Source organism: Rhipicephalus microplus, chromosome 5 (genome assembly GCF_043290135.1).
Source record: "Rhipicephalus microplus isolate Deutch F79 chromosome 5, USDA_Rmic, whole genome shotgun sequence".
NCBI lineage: Eukaryota > Metazoa > Arthropoda > Arachnida > Ixodida > Ixodidae > Rhipicephalus > Rhipicephalus microplus.
In genome coordinates this window covers 24747501-24773911 of record NC_134704.1, presented here as the reverse complement: position 1 = coordinate 24773911, position 26411 = coordinate 24747501, and the positions used below count along the sequence as shown (strand labels likewise).

At 44.4% G+C, this 26411-nt stretch overlaps 2 protein-coding genes across 2 annotated transcripts in view; both read right to left on the bottom strand.

The window, feature by feature from the left end:
• Positions 1-494: 494 nt before the first annotated feature.
• ACOX1 (acyl-CoA oxidase 1) lies at positions 495-13650 on the bottom strand. Its single transcript, XM_037425989.2, has 14 exons — positions 13477-13650; positions 12295-12439; positions 11913-12082; positions 10607-10714; positions 10411-10530; positions 9027-9142; positions 8275-8444; positions 7045-7207; positions 5543-5733; positions 4881-5045; positions 3334-3439; positions 2706-2852; positions 1619-1822; positions 495-679 (listed from the first exon to the last, which is right to left on the bottom strand). The coding sequence occupies exons 1-14, from the start codon at positions 13598-13600 to the stop codon at positions 626-628; spliced, it is 1983 nt and encodes a 660-aa protein (XP_037281886.2). The 5' UTR covers positions 13601-13650; the 3' UTR covers positions 495-625.
• Positions 13651-13846: 196 nt separating this feature from the next.
• Positions 13847-26411, bottom strand: part of LOC142817230 (ionotropic receptor 93a-like) — a 31500-nt gene continuing 18935 nt past the window's right edge. Inside the window, exons 5-6 of the mRNA XM_075894293.1 lie at positions 20494-20753; positions 13847-14380 (exon numbers count right to left, since the gene is read on the bottom strand). Of these exons, the coding sequence (XP_075750408.1) occupies positions 14104-14380; positions 20494-20753 (537 nt within the window). The 3' untranslated portion in view covers positions 13847-14103. The remainder of the gene's footprint in view (positions 14381-20493; positions 20754-26411) is intronic.

Here is a 26411-nt window from a genome sequence, read left to right as displayed (position 1 = left end):
CATGTGCACATTGTAAGCTTTGCCAGCATGATTTCAAATTCTTGTGTAAAGCTTTGCCCAGCTTGTTGAAGTCATGATGTGACACAGCTGCGCATGCATCTCAAGCTAACGAAATGTTATTCGATCAATGTAACATAATATACATGATTGTCTTTCAATTTCTATACTACCGCTATTACTCTTTTAACCAGCTGAAATCCAATGTAACACCTTGTATGCATACACATCCGGCCGCTGCAAACACTTATGCAATGTGTAAGAAATAAAATCTGCTCTGTTAGGCTTAGACACAAAAATGCAGATTACTTCAGTCACACTTGCTCCGAATGCAAGGAAGTTTAACTTTCCCGCAAGTACTGTGGATTGAAAATGATAAATAATTTCAGTCAGCAGCACATTTTCAATGCACGTCGATGAAATGCAATGCTCCATTGCCAGTAACTGAGTATAAGTATGTGCTTTGCATTAAAAAAAAGAATAAATCACTAAAAGCGTACAGCAACCAAACCAAGTTGTTGTCACACAACGCATGACATAGAGGCTAAAACTGAGAAAGAGCTGCACGTAATGTACAAGAGAAATGGGAATGGGAGAGAAAAGCATCTTGCAACTCGAACAGTCCCCTTCAAAGGCTCGATTTCATTAGAGGGCCCAGGAATCGGTGGTAAGATTCGTGCACCTAAAGAACAGCAACAAAGACAATAATGAAGGCTAAAGAAGACTTGTGTACAGCGCTCTCTTGCATATAACATGCCCCTAAATATAGATAGGACTGGTTCACTCACAAAAGTTACTTTAATGACGTGCCGCGATAATTCGAAAATAAGGCAACACCAAAAGATTTAGTGTATTTAGGTAACTTCTCACAAACATCAGCATGAAGTGAAGCTCCAGAGAAATCTTGTTACCTCTAAGCCGGGACGTGCAAGAATGACACGTGAAATGTCGGGACAACACAAACACCGTTTCACTAGTTTTACATTTCCAGATCCTGTAAACGCTTCAAAGAAGCCATTGGCTTACATGTAACCCAGTTTTAATAAGCATGTTGTCAAATTGTATATGTACTACACCTAACTTCTTAAATAGTTCGCACAAGCTGATGCGTGAAAACACAGTATAATATGGATTGATCTTAACACCTTTGCGGATTTAAAATGGTTGCGAAAGATGCCCTTTAGGCACCATGCTCCTGTTGAGCACATAACTCAGCACAGCTAATTATATATGCATGGCTGTATGCTATACTAACAACAGCTGACTGTAGTAATTTGTTGCACTCAGAACTTCCCGCTGTCCACGGCAGTCTCCCATCAAATCTTTACTTCACGCCACACTTTTGAAATCCTGCGGGAGCCACAGAAACTGTGTCCCTAAACCCGAAAGAAATGCCACAGTTATTGTTCACACACTACAAGCTGTGGTGTGGAACATGAAACAACCCCGTCTTCAATGTCTCCGATGCCGCCACAATAAGCAAACAATTAGATGCAAGCACCTTAGTGACGGCTGGGCTCGTGCCATCCAGAAGTCTTCGCAAGCAGATTTCGCTGTTCTAAGACCAAGTGCGTGTGTGTGAAACATTAGGGGGGGCACGCTCACCGATCAAGCAACTCACCTGCGTCTTGTTGAGGGGAGCCTTGAGGGCACTCTCGTACATGCGCTCGTACACTCGGCCATCGTAGGAGCCGAGAGCACTGCAGAGCACCATGTCGTGATGGTCAAAGGCGTCCACCAGGGCCACAGCGTCAGGCCGCAGGCTCTTCAGCAGCTCTGTGATGATGCCGGATATTTCCTCGAGGTTCTCATCGCGCAGGCCCGCCTACAAACCAAATGCACACAAAAACGAAATCTGCTGATTCCGGCATCTGCATGCTCATGTGACTGGCAGGATGACAAAAAGACCGCAACTAAACAGCGTACACGTACCCAACAACATTGTGTTGCACATACGACAAGCCATTTGATGTAATATGCAACAATACACACCAATCGACCACGAATAATGCCGCATATGTCTGCAAGCCATGATCATATGTGTTTACATTGTCGTATGTATTCCGTTACGCTGCTCATATACAAACAATTTTTTTTGCATAAACAGCAATCGTTGCATCTGCCACCGCACAGGGATGACATTAAAAGCTTTTTATACATCTGCAGATGCTTTATAAGGCAAAATTTCGGGGGAACATAGCTTGAGTACATAGATGAAAAATGCTTTAACATGAGGTGCTGCTGGAGCCAATGTTTTAGGGTCAACTTGCTGAACTGGGCGAGTCGAAATGAAAAAGAAAACAGTAAAAAAAAAGAAAGAAGAAAAAAAGCCAAGAGGCGGTGTTGGCGGGGGGGGGGGGGGTATTCATGTTGAAAGGGTAGAAGGGGAGCTAGGTATTTAGCTGAATCATGAATGTCAAACCTAGGCTCCACCCTGACAATGATAACTTCACAGTAATAGGAATGTTTAGAAATTACAAGGAGAAGGGCTCCATTCTCCCCGGTCTCAAAAACTTTTCATGCACATGCCAAGTAACATCGGCATACACTGATAAGATATTCTCTGCGTTTGCGCGGCACCAAGCTTGAGCAGGTCGCTGTACTACAACTATATCACTGAAACAGTGCTGGTGGTGCTTCGCAAGGAATGAGGCCATTCTTAAGCCATGCTGACAGTGAAAAGTTACAAATAGAACAACTTGGCTCACCACAAGGAACAGGCCTGGCTGCTCATAGATGCCATGCAGCAGGTACAGATGGCACACCCTCATCAGGACTTCCCTGAGCTGTTCAGATATGGCGGCATGTTCCAGCCAATCGAGGTAGTTCAGGCCCATGTAGTAGTATATGGTGGCCTGGATTAAAACATTGATCATCAGCATTTTTATTCTTACAAGAACTCGGCTAAAACAATATTAATCACTCGCTGGATATTTATGCACATCCACAAGACACGACGCAATGTATATCTATACTATACGTCATGATTCGTATTGGGAAAAAAATATTCTTGGTGGTTCACGATAATCAAATAAAAATTTAGCCAAAACTGATTATTACCCAAGTCAACCTAAATATATTACTAATAATGATGACGGTGCCTCAGTAAGCGAGTTAAACAAGCAAATCTAAGACAAGAACCGCCCACCCAAAGAACGCTTGTGAGATGCGTGGTGTTCTCACTGAACATATGTGTTATGAGAAGGAATTAACTGCCACAAGGATATCGTTTGCATCTGGGTGCCTTGAATGATGTAAATCTTCATCATTTGTATCTACGTTCATAACATTTCTCATTCAGTAAGTGGCTAATTAAGACTTAGCACCTTCACTCACCCTGGATGCAATGATTAGGTCGACCTGACTCTGGTTCCACGCCACCTCCTGGGTCAGACCCGTGCTCACCAGGCTCCTAACTTTGTTGTGAGCTCTGTGAACGTGCCTATTTAGGGGAAAAACAACCAAGCATTTATTGCATATTATTACACATAAAACACTTGATTTACTTGAGTACACTTGAAGTCGCACATAGCACATGATCGGTGAGGTTAAAAACGATGGGCACGTTAATATGATTTCTTTCGAGCACTCGTAAATGTTTCCAAAATGCTGATCTCCAATGAATAGCCAAGAAGGAACCATCGAAGTGAAGCACTCCTAGTTTGAACTCAGATTTGGCCGCTTGAAAACAAAAACAAAAATAGAGCTGTTCGAATAGCAAAATTATGGGGGCGAAGCAAATTTGAATATTGAAGTGTGAGTGCAAATTGAACAAAATATTTCTTGAACATATTTCTTATACTTCAAAACGAAATTGATGAATAAGAAAGAAAAAAACTGGAGACTATTTCTTAGCATATACTTATGAGATAGCAGCATCAACGTTTTTCCTTTGGCTAGGTTGATTAAGTGCTGGCGGGGTGCTTTTAAAAAGCTGTCATATAAAAAATGAGGCAATCCAGAGGCCAAATTGTATTTATGTACATAATTTGGCTAAACCAAGTGCTGCTGATAACGCTTTGCACATGGAAGGCAAGGATGCTATTTCTTCAGCCCCTTTCAACTTCTGTGGACACCCAACTGATGTGGCCAACAAGGGCATGCTCTCTTTGAGTCCGCAGTTCCAAATATGCCTCGTACATGTCAATATATAAAAACATGTTAAATTCTGGATGCTAATAACTATAGGCGTCGGATATTTTAGACTTCCTGCCCGAATTTCAGGTCCAAAACAGCGTTAATTGGGACCCACCTCTGCCACATTTATAATTTGCATGTTGGAACAAGCATTTTTTTTTGTCACTAAATTTTGCAACCGTAGCAGAGACTGACAGGCAGCTTTGTCACAGTAAAAGAATAGAATAGGGTAAAACATATTGACAATCAGAAGTGCCACTGCCAATCGAACGTTGCCTGCATTTGTCTTCGGGAAGTTTGAAGAGTATAATTCCAGTGCGAATCGAATCCAATAGCAAACACTATTAGAAAAATATTCAAAATTTCGAATATTCGCCCATTCCTACTGAAAATTGGTTCATGTCCCCTCTAAGATGTTAAGGTATGAACAGACTGGCGGAGCAGCACTCTCCCAAGCGCCTGCTCACCACTCGCTCTACGCCGCTTTTCTCTCTCCTGCAGAGCGTCAGTGAACAGCATGCTGCTTCTTGCTGCGCGGAGGCACGAATGAGCGGGATGCCGTCAGGACGAGCTGTCCCCGCCAGTGTGCACGTACCTTTACATCCCCTTGCTTCAACATGCACGCTTCACGAGCTTTATGCCTCCTTCAGCTTTTTGTGAAGCAAGCACCAGCTACAGTTCAACAGTTAAATGTCTGCAATGTATGTTTCTAAATGGCATCCAGGGTAGGCAACGGCGCCACTCACTTATACGCAGCTGCCCGGTAGAACGGTATGAGCTGTCGGATAGCTGCCTGTCCTTTCAGCTTGGCATTAAACGGAGTCACATTCAGAGTACTTGGTTCGAGCAGAAAGCGGAAGGCAGATTTGTTTGAAACCAGATGGGGCTGGGCCAAGCACTTCAGCAGGTACCTGCGTTACCAACACAAAGCAAAAAAAGAATCAAAATCAGAAAACTCCAGCAATTTCTCCAAGCCTGAGCCTGTTTAATGCAACATTAGAATTTACACCCAACACCCTAAAAGGAACACCTAAGTCATTAAAGCACATTAGGCTGATAAATGATACATTACGAGTTTTATGACAACAGCAATGATAATAGAACATCACAATGAGACAGACATCGCCCGAGTTCTTATAACTGTTTCTACAATAAAATATTGCACGTTTCATCCATTTCCCACACCAAACCTTATGTTCAGGAAGTATATAACACACTATCGCTCGTGACAGCCATGGGCAGCCGGTGACAAATTACACTCTAGTGCACATTTAAATAGCGCTGCAGCAAGCGATCTGTTTCATGATCACATGTGGCAGACGACTATAGATGCCGCGAAAATTGGTGAAGCTCCTTCGAATAGTGATCGCTGTAATATTGGCAGCGTGTGTGAGGCTAGTGAACTCGCCTCGCAAGCTGGAGGAACATGACCGTGTTCTCTCCTTCGTACGTGCAGGCGGCCACTGTGGTAGCGTAAAGTCTAGGGAGGCCACTGATCAGGAGGAAACCATGTCCACCACAGGCTAGGCGGCAAGTCTCGATGCCCTTAGCTGACATATCAGAGCAGAACGCCTTCAGGCCCGATGAGATGGCATGCAGCTGAGAAGGGGAAAAAGTAGAGCAGCATTAAACGGTTTGAAGGCAACAATAACGTAATCTTAAGAAGTGCTAGTTCTTGTACTTAAAACAAGGAAACGACCAGGTGCCACACCATGTGAATAGCATAGCGAGAGGTTCGCCAAATGCTCCAACACATTACAAAGGTCTCGGGCATAATCCTTCATCGTCGTCAGCCACAGCATCAACAAAACGCACAAAATTTTTTGCAAGTGCGTAGCGGTTACCACACTTCTCCGAAGAATGCCATAGTGAATGTCTCCCTGCTACACAAAAATTATGATTTATGGCGTAGTGTGTGGGTACCGTACAAGTGTACATGGAGCAGTTGCCCAAAGAATGTTTAAAAAAGGCTCCAGAAAGGCCGCTCTTCCAGCTTTAGCTAAAACTGTGCTGCGCATTGTGCGCAGGCCTGGCAGTTTATTATTATTTTTTTATGCCACATCACTCTTTGTATCAAGTGTACACGGTCATTGATCTGTATTGTACTTCGTGGGTGCGCATATTGTTTCTGAATAGATATTTGAGAGGCTCCTACATAATATTGGGGCTGTTGTAGACATCCAGCATTCGTAATGAAGATACAAAAAAGTGAATTCAATTTTGTCACATCTCTCTACAAATCCTATAGCCTTTTTCAATTTTCACCAATTGCATTTTCACCTACTCATTACTCTCTTTCATTTGCATACCTTCCTAAATATCTGTGCTTTCTCTGTCTAATTGCAGCTATAGAGAATTATGCTGTTAATAGTTTTACTAGTCTGTCACACAACGCAGTAGTGAGCTACATCTGCACTTTCAGACTTCCCTGTCGCAACATATCTGCAGCCCTCCTAGTTAAAAAAAAATGCCATTTTTAGAATCTTAAAAAAAAATTAGAAATATAGCCAGTATGCGAGTCTGCATGAAAAAATACATATACGTATGTAATGGCAGAGAACATAATCAATGGGCCAAGAACGAATGAAGGCAGTATGGCATTTATTAGTCTTTTTAGCATGTTGGATGTTGGGTCATGTTTCTAGTTTCGGAAGTTTATTCTATTTGCTTGTCGTTCAATGTTTCCAAGTGCCTTTCTATCTAAACTCGTGTTTTCATCCTTCATTTATAATTGTGTTGTTTACCTGTTAAACGATCAGAAATTGGACATCACACCTCATGCCTTGTTATCGTTAGAATAGGTTAGGCTAGGATAGGGCTTGGGTGGAAGCAGCCTCAGAGGACGTCGTCTGGAAGAGTTCAACACAAAACAGTATGACTTCGCATTTAATTAGAGACAGGTTCGCATACCTCAGGCAGTGCCTGCAGGTTTCCCTGCTCAAGGTCTTGGTTGGCCTGCTTGTAAAGCTCCATGAGGTTGGCAAACATGCCACGCAGGGCGTGGCACAAGCCCAACAAAGGGAACAGCTTGTACTGCTGTGCCTGATAGTCCAGGATCTGGCACTCACCCTGCCTGCAAAGCACATGCATGAGAGGAGCCATACTTTGAGGAAACACAAGCAATCAGAACACACACACACAAACAAGGAAAGAAGAGGAAAACTTAGCTAGCACAAGGCTGCAGAAACAGTGTGGCTGTTTTTTTTAGCTGGTACTTTTTGGACTATGCTAAGCTAAACCAAGCATATGAAGCATTTATTGATTATTGATAAAAGATTAGCTACCAATAGGCTATTACAAGGTATTGGCCATGCATCTTGGGCTGGGCCAAGCTCAACCAAGTATTTTCTAAAATTTATTGGTTATTGAGAAATTGATTCACTTTTCGTTGGCTATTGAGTGACTGTCACATGGTATCGCTTGCTAGAATAAGCTTAACTGGTCTCAACTAAGTTTAGCTAGAATTAGCCAAACTTAACTAATTCTGACTTGGACCGTCTAAGCTTTGCAAGGTCAGGCAGAGTTTTTGCAAACGCTGTATAGATCAACGGCGAGCTTAAACACGTCTGTTAAAGTGATGCAATGTTATGAAACACAAAGTTACCAAGAAGCAAAAAGACACTGAAGAAAGATAATGTGAAGAAAAACTCGAGTGTTATAGTTAAAAATGGACATTTCTGTATCTAACTTTTTCATTTGTATAAAACATTGAGTATTAAACGAGATGCTGTTTCTGGTAATTGGTTTATGAAGAAAAATAAAGACATTCGGTCAGCAAGTTGACAGTGTTCTAAACTTTTGCCGAGCTAGGCGAAATTAACAATAATGATGATAATATACAGCATTTGATTGCAACTAATTATGCTCATTCATGTGTCAGATAAGACTCAAGAGGTATTCCTATAGAAAAAAAAGGGAACTACAGGACACTTTTAATCAGAAATTCGTTAGTCAAAGTATTGCCATTAAATTTTTTTATTGCACTGCATGCATTGAGACAAGGTTATAGCAACCTTCCTCAACATCTTAATTAAAGAAAACTTGGTATCAGATACGAGTGGAACGAAACCACGCGCTCTCGTCATCAAAGCTCACGCCTACCTGGTTCTTCCAATAGAATTTGCAAGAGAGTGTGCTCACCCTGGTGTAATCTCAGACTGCCTGCGCACCGCACTGTATCGTATGGCAATTGTACATGCCCGGGCAATGTTGAAAGCAAACATGTCCAATAGAAGCACTCGCACAAACACCATGGTGCCATAGTTGAGCTTGTCACTTGCTGGTTTGATGTAGTCACCTTCTTTTGTCACCTGCAGGGAAAAAATAAAGATAAAAAAACTAATGGCCATCGAGATTTCAGACAGCTTTTTGGCGAGTTTACGTACCTGTGACTGCTGCCCTATCTGCGTTATCTCAATTATTTTAATTCATAGTTACAATAATGCGTAGGTTATTAGTTACCTAGTGCATTCAATAATAATTCTTTTAAGAAACCTAAAAAAAGCTCTACGAGACATTACACGCTTAGTATAAAGTTTGCTGTAGTTACTGCGCAATGAAAACGCTCAAATACAGAACAATTAAAATTCTAATACAGTGAATGACAAAGCACTTTTAAAAAGCTAACGATACCATTTATTTCTCCTGTATCTCTAAATGTACCCTGTGATGTCTGAAAATCATGAACTGATAAAAATCCTGCAGTCGGCCATAATCATTTCACTAAAAATACGCATTAATTTGTTTTCTTGAAAACTAGCCGAAGCAGACAATAAATGATACAGTCGTTTGAATCGTGTTGAAACATAACGAAGTTGATTGCTCTAGAAAGTTTCACTAATTTATTAAAAATTTCACTAATTTAGCAGTTGACTTTACACAGGTGTCATTACCTGGGCATTCTTCATGAGCATGTTTTCCCTGGGTATGCGGACATGGTCCAACTTCAGAAAGCCGTTGTCAGCAGCCCTCATTCCCATCTTCGGTCCGATTTCGCCCACCGTGATACCTGCACGAAAAACAAAGCATACGAATATGAAGTAAAGATATCATTAACCTCTGCATTGTTATATACGAAACCACAACAAGGCACACCATAGTGACAGACAATCGATTACTTTTGACTGCCTGCAATTTTTTTGAATACCTGTATTTAAATACATAGGCATCTTTGCGCAGAAGTGCAGTCGCCGTGGCTAGGTGTTGAACCCACTCCAGTGAGCTCAGGAGTGCGACATGTTAGCTGCTACATCGCCAAAGTGAGAGTCAAGATGTTTTAACAGCCATAGAAAAAATGAAACAAACTAGCTTAGTGAAAAGCCACAAAAACAAGTTGTGAAGACATCCCTATGGCTATCAGATAGCTCCAGAATAATTCATTTTTTCAGAATTTACACACAAACCCTAAACATGCGAGAATGCCTGCCAATAAGTTTTCACCAATTAATTAACATACTGACATTGACTCATGTGCTCTAGTGTACTGCCTTCTGCATGCATGGTAAGCAAGTCTATGTAGCTAAAAGTAACCTAAAATGCTGCTATAATATCCTTCATAGCTGATAAGTTGCACTGAGATCACGGTGTAAGAAAAATAATTTAAGTGTGGGCACTATGCCCCATGGCACGTCCAGATAATGTCCGGCGCTGTCAGTCCCTCCAGCCCCACCATAGATGACGAGCTGTACCATAGATGACAAGCTGCGTATGTAGCGCCTGCAAGGGTGTTGCATACAAAAGAACACTATAGAGGCAACTGCAGTGTTTGCCGCGTGATGCGTTTCTTGTGAGTCAAAAATGCGGCTTGCACTTCTAGCTTTAGTTACTAGCATGTACGGTGTGTTAAAAATACAAGAAAAAAAAAGAATGTGCATCTGCCTCGTTGGGCTGGCTCCCTTTAGGCCTCCAAGTCACAGCACCACTTCGAAATAGTGTCACGACACTGCACCTGGCGAAAATACTAAAGCCGAACATTATCTGGACGTGGTCTCCATCGCGACAGGTGGAAGTGTCCACATCTAAATTATTTCTCTTACACCGTGGTTGGGTCATTAAACCCACACAATTCCGCATTCTATTCTACTTACATCTCATCTGCATATTTCCATGTTGTAGTTACTTTGAAGTATCAAAAGCAATGTGAAATATGCAAGTAAAGTACTTCAACTAATTAACATTAATTTGACATCGTTGATAATCCTGAGAAAAACAATCACCAGCAAGATGTAAATGTACGCATGACAAATGGGTGCACGCAACAACCAGCAAGTCACTTGCCCGGAAGGGGAGTATGGTCCTCCATGCTTCGGATCTGCACCATGAATGGGTGAATGCCATGGCACTTTCCTTTGGTGTGCAGCTGGGCAAGCACTATCGCGTGGTTCGCAGTCTTTCCCACTAAAAGACAACACAGTTTCAGTTCACAACACAGGCACATTTATCCACAAGTGGTGAAAGAACGAGCAACGCTTACAGCTTCCTGGCCACCATTTTATTGAAGACAGGTTCGGTGTGTGCAGGACAAACTCCTCACGTTCGGGATCGTAGGTGGCTTGTGTTTCAAGACCACGAATGAATGTTCCTGAAAGATTAAAAAAAAAACTTTTGTACGGACTAGCATAGCCACCTCTTGGGCACAGAGTGCACCTAAGCACGTTGCATATACAAGCACCAACACATTACGACAGGCCCGTAGTGATGGGGGGGGGGGGACAAGGGACTCAGAATTTGGATAGAGGAGGGTATCTCCTCCCCCCTCCCCCACCCCAAAATAAATTATCTAGTCGACAGGCCTGGATTATAACATTCATTTCATATTGTTGAAGTGTTCAAGCGTGTCGTCGTTGGAATGGATATGGAAGAATCATAGACATAACTGTCTCCCAATCCTCTGGGCACCTGAACATTTTGAACTTCTAGTCAAGGGACAGCTCATACGTAGAAAGGCAAAAGGTGTCCAGAAACCTCAAAGGGGACCTTTCATGAGTTAAGAAAATGCATACAAGCAGCCAAACGTTAGCCCAAAAAACTGCTTTTCTCATTAGGAAAATGAATGAATTCCTTGGGGTACCAGGATTCGAACTGAGTACCTCACAAGTATGTTGTGGACTCTACCTCTGGGCCATTTTTGCAGTTTTAGTAATGTGAGAAAGCAGTGTCATCTTTACTCTCTGAGGTGCTTATTTGGTTTTGATAGAGATAAAGAAACGACAGACAGGTTTTTTAACAGTAATGTACAAAAGTGAAAAAAAAATTTTTTTCAGGAGCATGTTGCAAATATTGTGGCAAACAGTCAAGTAGATGGGCCATACACTTCAACAACCCTTTTAAAGCAAAAAAAAAAGCTGTCCACATTGTTAATTTGCCTAGAATCAGCGTATTTGGTAGCTATACAAAAAGCACAGGCTGGCATTAAGATAAGCGACAATTATTATATAAATGTACCTCCATATGAAGAAATAATTAAAAAGTGTCTGTGTCGAAGAATACTGTGTATCTGTGGAAGAAAGATAGCTAGAACAGCTGAAATGCTTAGAAACATCACTTTTTTTTGTTTGTTTGTGCCTAAGTGCTGGCCTGTATTAAATCTGACAAGGAAAAAGTGCCAGGAAGTGAACAAACCAAAAAAATAACATATTTGCCATTCACATATTGACCCATATGAATCTCGAGGAAAAAGCACCACATTGGAGTGACACGTTTTTTTAACTCACATGCCGACCTGTACGAAATGCGATGACGAAAGAGCGATATAGATTTTAAATCTTCAAGTAACTTACCATGACCAAGTTCTGTCTGGGCGTAGGAACCGATGATTTTCATGGTAAGGGCATCAGAAAGCCATTTAGCTTGCTGTTCCTCGTTCGCATGACCCATAAGAGCCGGAACAAACATGACAAAATGTACATGCACAGGAGTCGAGTCATGCAGGATTGCATCAGCAACAGTCCTACAAAATGAACAAAAATGGGCCATGATTTTACAGCAAATAGAAAACAGTGTCTGATAACAACACATTAAACTGAATTAGATTTTCATGTCAATAAAACTAAAAAGAGCAGTAAAGTAATAAATATAAACAACGATTTTTAGTATAGTTGAAATGACTATGCTTAAGATGATGCAATTTCATTGCTACAAATAGTGGATAAGGGCACTTACAAGATTTCCCTTGGATCGGATAGTACCATAGCCTTTTGGTAAATCTTGAGACATTTTTGCAGTGCATCTGCATATGCCTCTGAGTAGGTAAGGTAGCACTGTGGGACATTGCTTCTGAACTCTGGGTCCTCGTGAAATAGTTTCTCTGAAATCAAGCAAAAACCTTTTGATCATAATCTTCCTTGTTTTCCGAGGGTAAAACGATTATTTTAGATAGGTGCTTCGACATCTACACAAGCTCGGTCGTCAAAAAAAGTTACGTCATCCTAGAAGAATTAAGTATACTGCCGCGTTTAGGAGAAACTGCTGTCGGCAAAAAAAAAAAAAAAGGCACGATGCAGGATCTCAATTGATACGATCGTCGTTCCACCACACTTCCCCGAAGGAACGACTACAAACGAAAGAGCATGAACCCCCTGCCATCACGAAAATTTTCTGCGATCACATGCGACCTCATAAAATCAATTGTAATGATACAATGGTTTGCGACACTGGACTTTCATAAAATAGCGCTGCTTGCGCGTGTGGCATCGCACAGCAGTACGATGCAGCCTTACAAGTTTCTACGGGAACACCGCACCGCGCAAATTAAAGGTTGTACCAAGAAACACAGGGAAACCACAACGCTGTTTTCACAGCACCGACGTGAATTTAATAGTATCAGTATGAAATGACCGGGGCGCGACCAGAAAGTGGCAGACTTTCGGGTGGCACGGTGCGCCGAGCAAACCGGCGTTCAAGGAAAAACTTGCAACTCGCAGCGTGGTGACCTTGTGGCCTTGGTTCTGCATGCGTAAATGCACAGACCCGCTAAAGAAAAACAGCCAATCCGTACTCGCTATTGAATTACTGCGCCAATAAAACCAAATGAAACACGGCAGCAAAGCACAGACAGAAACCGAAATCAGACCGATCTTGACAGCCGAGTAACCGCACAAGCATTTATGTGCTTTCGCTAGCGAAGGCCAGTGTCAGCAGCCGAGTAGAAACTCCGGGTATGCTTCGATTCGATCTCGTCATTGGTGTGATGAAACGACGCAGATCAGCTGACGAAACCGGGACGTGTCACGAGAAACACATCCCCGTACGCACAAGAACTTCCTCGCGCCGTCAAAGTAGGACACGTGTGGTTTCGCATGCTCACTGACTAACGAACCAGTCGCGACCAGTCTAAGCACTCACCTAATTCCTTTCTGCGTTCAGTCTTTTCACTGCCGCCGTCCAGGAGGTGTGTCAATTCGCGAATATTAAAAGTGGCCGCCGCTCGTTCGCGCACAAGCTCCGGGTTGACGCTGCCTGAAGCCATCTTGGATACGACTGCCGACGCGCTATAGAGCGCGTTTGGGACGAGCGGTGGCGCTTGCTAGTCCAGGTGGTTCTTGTTTCGTATTTGTTTTATTTCGAGGCCGACGTTCCTCCTTCCCTGTTGAGGTCACCAAGGAGGAACGCGCACGCTCACGTGCTCAGCCGAGCGAAAGCGCCAGCTTGTGTGCACAAAGTGACATAGAAGGTGACAACATATCGTCGGGAGGAGGAAGAGAGCAACAGCACGTGCAAATCAACAGCTTTATTATCTGTGATATATCTGTGGTGCCAGCTGGAAGAAAACCGGTTGTTGTCTTGATTGTGCTCAGAACGGGAGGGTATTGCTCTCACGTGTCTGCGACTACGCATGGCTCCAAAGCACTAAACTAATTCGGAGTGCGATGCGGAGTTGGGATGTTGCAACTAGTTGCGTGAATGCCACGTCGCTGATATAGCAGGAAAAGTAAGCGCAATTCATGCGATCTCTCCTCAATGGTTGATCGTTTAGCTCGTGATCTCGGAACGACTTCGCGAATTGTAAGGTTTGATGGTTGTGATGAACAGCCTGGCGAGGAACTTGCAGCACGATTCGGCCAGTAATGCTAGCAGGCCGCCGGTGTATCCCATGACAACGACAAAGAATGCTCCCTGGAGATCTACGACGCTGATTGGCCTCTCTGCCTTTCCCTTGGTTTCAGCACGCTTGGTGTTCATGCGGAGCTGCCACAGGAAGTCGTTCAGCCACTTCTCGACGAGGCCCATGAACATGTAGTTCTTCATTCTGTAAGACAAGATATATGGATAGATTTATTAGAAGTCTCACGCAAACACGCACACACACACGTAGACATATGTATAGGCAGGCATGGTGACGAAAGTGGCCATAGCATTGCAAGTAGTCAAGTAGATCCTCCGTGAGAACGGTAACAACGAAAGCGTTTATTTCGACAGTTTTAGCCAGAGTCTGGCCTTCGTCAGGACGAATTTGCTCCTATATATATATTTCCTACATAAATTGTTCATACATACATACATACATACATACATACATACATACATACATACATACATACATACATACATACATACATACATACATACATACATACATACATACATACATACATACATATATACATACATACATACATGCATACATACATACATACATACATATTGATTGATTGATATGTGGGGTTTAACGTCCCAAAACCACCATATGATTACAAGAGACGCCGTAGTGGAGGGCTCCGGAAATTTCGACCACCTGCGGTTCTTTAACGTGCACCCAAATCTGAGCACACGGGCCTACAACATTCCCGCCTCCATCGGAAATGCAGCCGCCGCAGCCGGGATTCGAGCCCGCGACCTGCGTGTCAGCAGCCGAGTACCTTAGCCACTAGACCACCGCGGCGGGGCTACATACATACATACATACATACATACATACATACATACATACATACATACATACATACATACATACATACATACATACATACATACATACATACATACATGACGTCCCAATTATCACGCAGTGCGATTTAAAAAAATAGGAACTACGTTATGCGAAGCAAAGCTAGTGCACAAGTTCCCGGAGTACTGTAGTACTCGATACTATTTTTTTTCTTTAACGACAATTATTAATTATTCATAGTAATTCCAAAAGTACTCGGCTAATTATTACAATGTCAATAAAACAAATGTGCGCATGTTGAAAGGACATCTGTCTGTGCTATGCTTTCAAAACGTTTTTATTGCATGCTCATTTTTTCCTGTTAGTAAATAAAGCCCAGGAAATCCGAAAAATAACACGTGACTGGACCGCTGCGTGCCTCGAAAAGAAGCGTCCTCCAACGAGCTCCCTTTGAGAGAGCCAGTATAGCAGTGAAGGAAATGAAGAAAGAAAAAATATATATATAAATCGCGCTATCTGCCGCTTCACGCCCGAAGAAACGCACCGCCTTGCACTTACTCGTCAGGCTGTAATCGCTCTAATGAGAACAGTGATCCGGCCGATTTATCACTGAGAATAGTTTACCGTGAGATATGAAGGGGGATAGCGACGTACAATCAAGCGCAAGGAATCCCTGCAAAACTGCGACTCATGTTGTTGGCACCCGACCTGTACTCTCGCGAATGGATGGATGAAAAACTTTTATTAGGGTCCTGAAGGATTCCACCCCCGTTTTATAGGGGTAGGATCGCGGGCCGCTCCCACGTTGGGACGCGAATGAAAAAAAAAAAAAAAAACGCTTTCTCTGACAACTTATAGGCAAGGCGGTTGCTTCCAGTACGATTATTTAAGGGCGCTGCTTTCTTTTGCGGGTGCGGGCGTCTCTCATAATCATATGGTGGTTTTGGGACGTTAAACCCCACAAATCAATCAATCAATCTTTTGCGGGTGCGAGTGGAGACACGTGTTATTTTTTATATTTAGCGGGCTTTCTTTATTCACAGAATTGATTGATTGATATGTGGGGTTCAACGTCCCGAAACCACCATACGATTATGAGAGACGCCGTAGTGGAGGGCTCCGGAAATTTTGACCACCTGTGGTTCTTTAACATGCGCCCAAATCTGAGCACACGGGCCTACACCATTTCCGCCTCCATCGGAAATGCAGCCGCCGCAGCCTGGATTTGATGCCGCGACCTGTGGGTTTATTCACAGAAAAAGACAGATGACATTTCAACATGTGCACATCTGCCTCATTGGCAATATTTTGATAATTAGGCGAGTACTTTACGAGTCACAAACATGAGTATGACTAATTAGTTAAAATACATTAATGACAAGATTAGTAGTGGCTACTTCAGTATACTGCGACACAAGGATTGCTTCGCGTACCACCATTTCTTTTTTTTTTAATCTTATTGCGTGATAACTGGGACGCCCTGTATGGCACCCACAACCCTATCGCATATTTAAGCAAAAAGTAATTGAAATCCTAATGAGACTTGTACTCGAATTGAACAGCTTTGAATTAAACAATGAGTACTACATTCAAAGCATCAGCACGACAATGGGTTTGTAACAAAAATGGTCCCAAACTACGCTAACATATTCATGCACCATATAAAGTACAATTTTCTTTCATCTTGTGATATCAAACCTTTAATCTATAAACGGTACCTAGACGATATACTCATGATTTGGACACATTCGGAAAACGAACTGCTAAAATTCATACAGGCATTTAACCAAGTGCACCCCAGCACTTATTTTACACACTTCTACTCTAACACTGAATTAAGCTTCCTTGATGTAATTATTCGAATGGACGATGGTGCGTTGGTAACTAGCGTATACAGAAAATCTACGGACAGGCAACAATACCTGCACTTCAAAAGCTGCCACCCGCGACACTGCAAGACCAGCATTCCCTATTCCCAAGCACACAGATTCCGACGAATCTGCTCCCGCACCGAGGACTTCCACAAAAACAGCACACATATGCGCGAAGTACTCCTTCATTAAGAATACCCGCCAGCTATAATTGATGACGCCATGAAAAAGTGGAAAATCTGGACCACCAGACTCTACTACACCACCAAGAAGATGCCAATCAGCACCGTAACAAAAATTCGCTATTAACTTTCACGAGTGACCCACCGAACATGAACAAGGTCCTAAGAAAACACTTTAACATATTGGAACAGAACGTGCGACTATCCAAAATTTTCACTTCTCCTCCTTGTGTTGTATACAGACGGCCGAAAAATATAAAGGATCATTTAATAAATTCAAAAATAGCCGCGAAACTTCAAACAGGGTGTCGCCCTTGCGGAAAAAGCAGTTGCAAAGTATGCAAACACATGCAGACAACGACAGGGGCGGAAAGCACCCACTCGGATTTTAAGCACAGGATAAGAGGTGCACTGGACTGTGACTCGGATAACGTCATATACCTTCTGGAATGTGGGGTATGTAACATGCAATACGTGGGCCAAACAGACACTCAGTTTAGAATTACATTCAACAACCATCGCGCACATGTACGTTCCCTGCCATAACCCTTCACTTTCAAAACACAGTACATTAAAAGACCACAGCTTTGATGACATCAGGGTTACACTATCGGAAAGCAATTTTCGAACAATCAAAGAACGGGAACAACGGGAATCTTGCTTTATCTACAAATTCAACACGATAAAAAAACGGAATAAATGAACACCCAGGTACTGTGTCAGCGTTACGATCACTAAAAGACGCAAACGCCCCTCTCTAATCAGTACTCTGCCCCTAGCCTCCCATTACAACAATAATATTACCCCTCAACAAAGCTTTTAGCGTATACACCTGACAATAGAGAAATGGTTTGCCGCTTCAAGCACAGCCGGAGCGCACAGATAGGTGGTCCGGGATGTCGTACAGTTCTCTCTCTCTCCTCCCACTTTCCTTCTTTCTTTCTTTCTTTCTTTCTTTCTTTCTTTCTTTCTTTCTTTCTTTCTTTTTTTCTTCTTCTTTTCATTCACTGACAGCAGCCAATGCATATAATGAATATTGATGGCGGTACCACAATTACCGGCTCTTTCATATCTTCCGACTTCACCAACATGCACTTGAAGCGCTTAAGCTCTCCTCCCCCCCCCCCCCCGATTTGTCCTAAACTTCAAAGGAGGACAAGCCGCCAACGGATTGCACCAGAAGGTGAAATGCAGAAACGGTGGTCACGATGTGGGAAGGGTGGGTGCTCGGGAGGCATTGTTGACAAAGATGGCATAGCTTATTTACGTTCGCCTTACTCTGTTGAATTCCTGTTCCTTCCTAATCCCGCCATGTCTCTCTTGCTTCTCTCTTATGGTTCTTCCTCCCTTTTCTTTCTTTTTTTTTGTTAACATTTTCTTTAGTTCCCTTCCCTCCTGTAAAGAAGCTATAAGAAGACACGAAAATGTGCAAACATTATTATGCCTTGAAAAAGACGGGGCTCCCGTAGAAACATCGGCTGAATAAGCAAGTTGTTATGTGAAAACGCATCTACTTTTATACTTATCTTATAACCTTGCAGCGACCCAAGTTATTCTGCTGCATGTAAGCTTTATATATATATATATATATATATATATATATATATATATATATATATATATATATGTGGAGAGAGAGAGACATATGAGAATTCAGCCATTGCTATAAATCTCAACATAATAATCTGAGCAGCTAATAATGACACGTGTGTGTGTATGTGCGTGTGTTTTTAGGTATTGCAAACTCTCTGAATGTTGGATAAAGAACGTCGTTGTGACGGCATGACACAGCTGCAAAGCTTGTCACTGTCATGCCGCATGGCTGGGCACGATATGTCGTTGCTCACAGAAGACGAAAGTACAGCTCACACTTAGGATGCACTGATTACGAATGCCGTCATTTTTGTCTGAGGTTTAGAAGCTTGTGAGCCTTTATTTAAACCTTCAGTCAGTTTTGATAGATAACAGGTGTTCTTTCATAATACTATGGCCGCTAAGTCCGCGCCATAACAGGGTTGTTATAGAAGACAAAATGAATCACAATGTTAAGCTTCGTTTAAATGGGGTGCCGTTTTCTCGATGCCAATATATAACTGCGACATCACTTCGAAATCTATTTTTTTCTTTTTTTTTGCACTTGGGCTGCGTTAACCCAGTAAATGTTCCAGGAATCTGATATATACAGTCTTTGAATCCGTAAGAGCACAGTGTAATTCATCTACACCAATAAAGGATTATCAGTGGAGACAACTTCTTCGATATCTATGGCGTCATGTGGCGAGCTGGTCCGAGAACTTCGAACGGCGGGACCATACTTCTAAGCGGCGTCGTTTCCTTCTTGCACTCAGATAGATACTTATCAAGTGTCATTGGTGTTCTTGGCATTGCAACGGGTAGCTTACGAATGCAGGTCGAATGAGTACGTGTTTTCTGTTGATGTTCCTTTGAATATCAATAAAGAAAAACGAGTCGAGCATGTCATGCCGGTATTGTTTTTCTTAGAAGGGTTCTTTGGTTGGTCCGTACAGATCTTATTCCAGGGGAAAGAGAGAAAGAAAGAAAGATATAGAGAGAAGAACACCACTCAATTCTGGGCTGGGGCACGGGAGTGCAGAAGTTGACGTCGCTGCTTGGGTAGTTCGTTTTTTGGGCCTATTCACGACAGCCCAGGGCACACAATATGGTGGCGCCCAGGGAAAACGCCTTGCATATACAAAAGACGAACCATCGGCCTTTGAGTCGTCGGACACCTCGTATCACCATCAAGACCACCTTCCATTTTTTTTGCAGTATATAAGATCCTGGCTGCTTCTCTGCGTACTCGAGAGAGAGAGTGAGAATTTATTAGAAGGCAGAGAGGTCGGCCTGAGCTAGTTCGCTCTAGCCTGCTACTCTACACAGGGGATAAGGGAAAGGGTAAGGAAAGAGGGATGAAGGGTGATGATGGGGACAAGAAGAGGTGGTACGTATGTACATTAGCCACTTAGCATAGTACCCTACAGTCTAGTTTCTAGTCCAGTGCTTTTTATAAAGTCTAGAACAGCCTTTGTAGCAGTCTTTGACACTGTTTGGTCGTTCATTGCTGACAATATGTGGCTTTCACTTAATGGTGTTCGTCCAATGCTTGCCAACGCTGCAGTTAGCATTTTTCTTTGTGCCATGTATAATGCACAGTCACAAAATATGTGAGCTATCGTTTCGCGCACTTGACAGCGTTCACAATTCGGGCTGTCCACACGGTCGATAAGGTGGGTGTAGTGGCGAGTGAAGGCGACGCCCAGGCAAACTCGGTACAGTATATTAGCATGTCTTCGGCTGATTTCATCTGGAAGACGAAAAGTCATACCGGGGTCTGTTTCCCGCAGCCGCTTGTTCCGAACCGTATATAGTGTTATAGGCAGAGTGGAGAAAGTGTACTAACCCGTAGCTGAAGGTGGCCACGTGTGGTGATCCCTTGGGGAAGGTGTACACGGCCATTGCGTGGTAGAAGGCGTCGCGGGAGACCAGCAGGCGGCCGTCGGTGCGGGCTTCCTCCACCTTGAGAACCGTCTCCGGGAACATGTAGGCGTAGCGGGAGTTCAGGCATCGCCGGTAACCCTCGCGATCTGTGGCCACCAGGGTGCGCTGCGGATGCTCCAGCATCTGACGTCCGATGTCGCGCATAATGCCCTCCTTGGCACTCTGCGCATATTGTGGGACGTCTGCGTATACGTGATCACAGTGCGATGAGGCTAGAACCGAAAACCAGCAGAAACATCACGCAACTTGTCCCTATGGTTGTAATTACCGTCAAAATCTCACCATCACTCCAGGCGCTATCCGATACGACTTCAAAAACTTACTACATTGCAAAATGTAGAGCAACTCGTCCTCCAATAGAAAGCAGAATTACAGGGGAAGGCGGAAAGCTAACGAGAGGGAAAATTCGACAGTTCGACCAGCGAACGTGACCTGTTCAGGCCTATACTCCTCTTGAAGAAGACAGCTAGGTCATCTTGTCAAGACGTCGCCTTCAACGACACCGCTTGTTCACGATTTTTTTTCAATTGTTCTCCAACAGGTTCTTTGATGCTTGCGAAGGCAGCACTATAGCACGAATCAAACACAAAGAACTCGACACGGCACCAGTTGGATGCTATCTTGACAGCAATGTTCAGTAACACTGTATATACTAGGATATTGTTAGTAATCTAAAGGACTTCAAAGAATGTACTAGTAGTGCATATATGGCATTCTAAACGTCGTCTTAAATTCACCGTGTCTGATTTATTTTCGCTACACACGGGCTTCCAGTATCCAAAAACTACGTACTAGCTGGAAGAAATGGTGGAATATATGAGAGTGGGAAAAATGTTAGGCGTAGTATGGCTTCGACTGACGCAAAACGCAGATGACTGGAGATCGCTGGCAGTGTGAAGCCAGTATGCTGTGTGGCATTAGATTAAACTATTGTTTTTGGCGGGATTATTCCTAGGCGACATACCTACGTGCACTACCACCATTGCGACGCCTAAACCACGTTCTTCATACAGCAGAGAAACTTTCAGTGATGATGGTGAGGAGGGTAAGGAAAATGTATCGGAAACAAAAGCTCGTTCTGCCTAAGGTGTGTGCGGGACAAACAAGTGCGGCGAAATCCTGGCGCGACCAGAAACCAGCAGCAACGTGTCGCAGCTTCGAATGCGCAGTCAGTGGCGGCAGACCACGTACGCTAAGAGGGGCAATCAGCTCTCACGGTTCAGTGGCGAGAGGGACCGATACAGTGATGAGCTAAATCGTCAGAACCGCTGAGGTAAATGAATGTTTCCTAAGAGCTCGCACAGCCCCGCCGCGGTGGTCTAGTGGCTAGGGTACTCGGCTGCTGACCCGCAAGTCGCGGGTTCGAATTTCGGCTGCGGCGGCTGCATTTCCGATGGAGGCGGAAATGTTGTAGGCCCGTGTACTCAGATTTGGGTGCACGTTAAAGAACCCCAGGTGGTCAAAATTTCCGGAGCCCTCCCCTACGGCGTCTCTCATAATCATACGGTGGTTTTGGGACGGTAAACCCCACATATCAATCAATCAATTAAGAACTCACACAGTGGCCGTTTGTTTCTTACACAATCACTGAAAAGCGACGAGAAAAAAAAAGCGGAAAGAAAAGCGCTGTACACTTCGCAAGCTACAACTATAGTATACTGAAGTGCGTGAATGGGACCTCTGGTCGTAGACCAACAAATTCAAATAAAATTAGTTAATGAAGTGGCCACCACTGTGGTATACGGCACGCGACTGCTGACCTGAAGGTCGCGGGATCGAATCCCAGCCGGCGGGCGCATTCCTACGGAGACGAAATGCAAGGGTCTTGTGTACTTAGATTCCATGTGGTTGAAAATTTCGGACCTCTACACTGCGGCGTTCCTCATTGTGATATGGTTTTGGGACGTAAGACTTGATTGAGACAACACACATTTCTTGCTAACGTTCACGTCTTTCTCGTTTAGATAGATTAGATTTGTGGGGTTTAACGTCCCAAAACCACCATATGATTATGAGAGACGCCGTAGTGGAGGGCTCCGGAAATTTCGACCACCTGGGGTTCTTTAACGTCTTTCTCGTCCAAGGGTACTGCGGTGCACATACGTTGTAGAAATACTCATGAACGCTCGCAGCACCACAGCGTTTCAAGAGATCAAGCAAGGTATGCTGTTGAATTCTGCTGCTAATATAATCAGCTGCACAACCTCCAGGCGAATGAAATCACGCACTCTCGATGGAGTTATCGATAGGTTACAATATACCTACGCTACTTTTCTAAACTGTGGCACTTGCTTTGTTTTTCTTTTAGATGCGGAAGCATCTTATACTCGCGCCTTGTAGTGCGCCGTCCGCGCCGTCCGCACCGCTTCTCGAACATTCGACAGCTGACGCGCGCGCATGCGCCGTCGCGCCGTCGCCCACCATCTGTGCCGCGCGCGCTTCTCCTTCGAGAACATTCGACAGCTGACAGCGCATGCGCCGTCGCGCTGTATATATACTCAAGGTCGGCGCTCGCTCGCTCAGTTGCCGCTCGTCGGTTGGTTTGTACGGCGCGTCGACGTCCAAGGTCGCGGTGAAATGAATTCCAACGAATCCACAAACACAATGATCGACGTCCCTTCGACCAGCGCCGCCCTTTCGCATACGTGTGTACGTGTTCACTGATTTAACACCCCCTCCTACAACCACGTTAACCAATTTAGCCATCGACCCAAGTAAGTCGCAATTTAACACCCCATTTCACAACCACGTTAACCAATTTAGCCATCGACCCAAGTAAGTCGCACTTTAACACCCCGTTAACCAATTATATGCTCCGCATCCTCCTCAGTGTTCCCCCGAGGGAAGCTGCGGGCAATTTTTTTTTACATACGTCAGTGTATACACATCTATACGCCATTTTGTCAGCAGCTTGCGCTGTTTTTCCGTAGACGAACACATCGACGTTAAAGCGTACAGCTTTCTGTAAGGACTGTGCAGGAAAATGGCAACCTTGAAATTGGAGTAAGCGGTGGTGTAGAGGAAAATTCAGTAGTCTTATTTTTCTGATAAAGCATACGGATCGGTACAGTCGCCCGTCGTACGCGGAAGCGCAGGGAAGCGGACAAATAGTACGAACGCGCTGCCCATACGGCCGTGAAACGCAAACTGAGATTTATATCGCACGTACGATAGCGCAAAGTGCGCCCGCTTTCACAGAAGCAAGGTCAGCCTTGCTGCGCTTTGCTTCCGTAATTCCGTGCGGCGCCTCGTATAGTTGAGCGGGTCCGTTGAAAGGATCAGTGATGACACTTCTTCGTGGGGTAACTAGCAAACGTTTACATGTATTTACTTGCTATCGGTCGCGTTTACCTCTCCGCTCCGATGACCGCATCGATTTCCTGTGGTGCGTTCTTTCAATACTTGTTTCCTGCATCATGTATACGCTTGGGCAAGTGGCGACGTACGGCCTTCGGTGTTTTACATGCGTATAAACACCACATTGCAACGCGTGCTTCTCATTTCACTTCTGATGTATTTGGTTATCACCTGCAAAGACTGTAAGTTGTGCTCAACGCAACCCGCGCCAGCTGTGTTCAAAAAGCCCCGAAATGGCTGTAGTAGATCATTTTGTTAAGATTGCGCTCAAGACGCGAACATTACAGATTATCCTGGAACTTACGAGGCCGCTGGCGACAACGCCGGTATGTTCGACGGCACACGCATGGACCCGGACGTTCACCACCGCTTCTCAGTTTTACGATGGCCGACGCTCTGCGCGCCGCTGTCAGTGTCAATGTGTATTGCCGTCAACTGACCTTCCGTCTAGCGGCCCTAAGTTAGTCCAAATAAACAGTTTCGTCTTGTACATACAGTCTGATGCCTTCGTCAACATCATGACCGCATGACAGCATTAGTAGGTGTAGCTATTTTCTTTCACCTTTTGGCTCGTTACAATGTCGCGGGGTCGCCCAAAAGTAGGGTTGTGGTGGTCGCACTGGCTTTGTTGTGCGAGCGCTAGATTCCTTCCTGCGAAAGGTTGTTTCCCATGAAGAGGGTCGCGAACGGCGTTTTCGTGGCACCGGAGGGGGAGTTTCCTGTGTGTGTTTACTTTAGGACAGCAGTCCTCGAGGTGAAACTCGGTGGAGGCCCCCGCGCTTGGATGTACCTGTCTTAATTCGTTCCACCCAATTTGAGTCGTCAGCGGAGACCTTTGTGCGGGCTCGCTCTCTGAATTTCGTGCCGACCGGTTGTACCCTCGCGATCTCCAACGACAGTGCAGCTGCAGCCGACTGGGCTCGCCCTGCGCCATTTCCTGACGCCGACAAGAGCTCGCGTCGAGCGGTGCCCCATCCTCAGACTCCTGCGACCGTGTCCATGTTTCCCATCTTCTTCTTATTTAAGTCGTTCGCTGTCCCTGTACCTCGTTCTCTCCTTCCTCTCTATCTCTTTACCTTTTAATCCTTTTAATCACTCCTTTGCCCCCATCCCTCGTGAGCTACTGTTGACGTGTCCTCCCCCTGAGAAACAGTTACGGGGCCCACTTTTCTCTTCTTTTCATTTAACCCCCCCCCCCCCCTCCTTTGTGTGGTGCTTTCCGGTTTCTGTCTGCGGACGGGCTTTCGGGATGTTGCCAGGGGAGACGGGAAGAGTTGCCCAGTTAGGTAGCGTACAAGTGTGTACAGCGTCAATCAGAAGTGTTTGAACCAAATCAATCAGTTCAGGAGAAAGTCCATGGAGATGCTGTGTGTATACGTGTCGATCTTCTCTCAGGCGACGACCAAGTAGCGACCAGAACCTTATACGCTACAGTATGCCAGACATCCAATTCCAACCTACACTCTAAGAAAAACATATGTAGGCTGGTCAAAAGTTCCCAGGCCCCTACCCCATTCATTGATATGGCTGCGTGGTCTGGGAACCTTTGACCCCCCTTCTCCCATGTACCTGTTGCTTCTTTTGGGGTGAATACACTTTTTCATAGACGGCTCCTTGGGCACTGAGATACTCCTCTGTGGGCTACGTTAAATAGACTTGACCCCGCTAAATGCACAGCCGAGGCTGTGAAGTCGGTCTTCGAACTCCTGTGCGCAGCCAAACATGGCGGTGTTCTTTCTTCCATTTGAAAAGGTTTATACAGACTTGCCACATATGTAACTCATTTCTTTCGGAGAGTCTCGGAAGGCGCGATTTTTCAAAAGAGACTTACTATGCATCTTTAGTTATACGTGTGAGAAGTCAGAACTCACCGAAAGAGCAACAGCCCTTTTGTGTTTTATTCTGTTAGAATGAACAGAAATGCATCGGGGAATGCACGCTCAAATCAATACACCGCAAGAAGTGCTTACTCAGTCACTACGGGCACCACAGCGCCGCTGTCCATCATACTCGAACCTGCTCTGTCGGGAAGTTTCGATGTCAATGCATTCGGGGACAAATCAGGAGGCCCTGTCCCTAAATATATGAGACTTTTGGGTGACATGTGTTGCGTAGCTAGTCCGATAACGCGAAGCGCGACGGGATTCGATCCGCTCAAGAATACGCGCAGTGGCATCGAAATTTTCGACGACGACTGTACTGCAGCACCCACTGGCGGAAGCACACGAGGGGGCGCCGTGTGTCCCGCGTAGCTTTCTGACAAAAAAATGACGGCTGAACAGCCGGGATGTTGCATTTCAAAAACAGTTTACTGGCCGTCATCACCTCGGGAAAGTCGGGGACAAATGGCAGGGTATTGTAAGAAGCACGGGATCGCCTCATTTTCATTGTTTTTTTTTTCGTTCGTTGCAAGGGATGTTGTTCTTTAGACTCGACCAATAGAAGGGGGGGGGAGCTAAACCC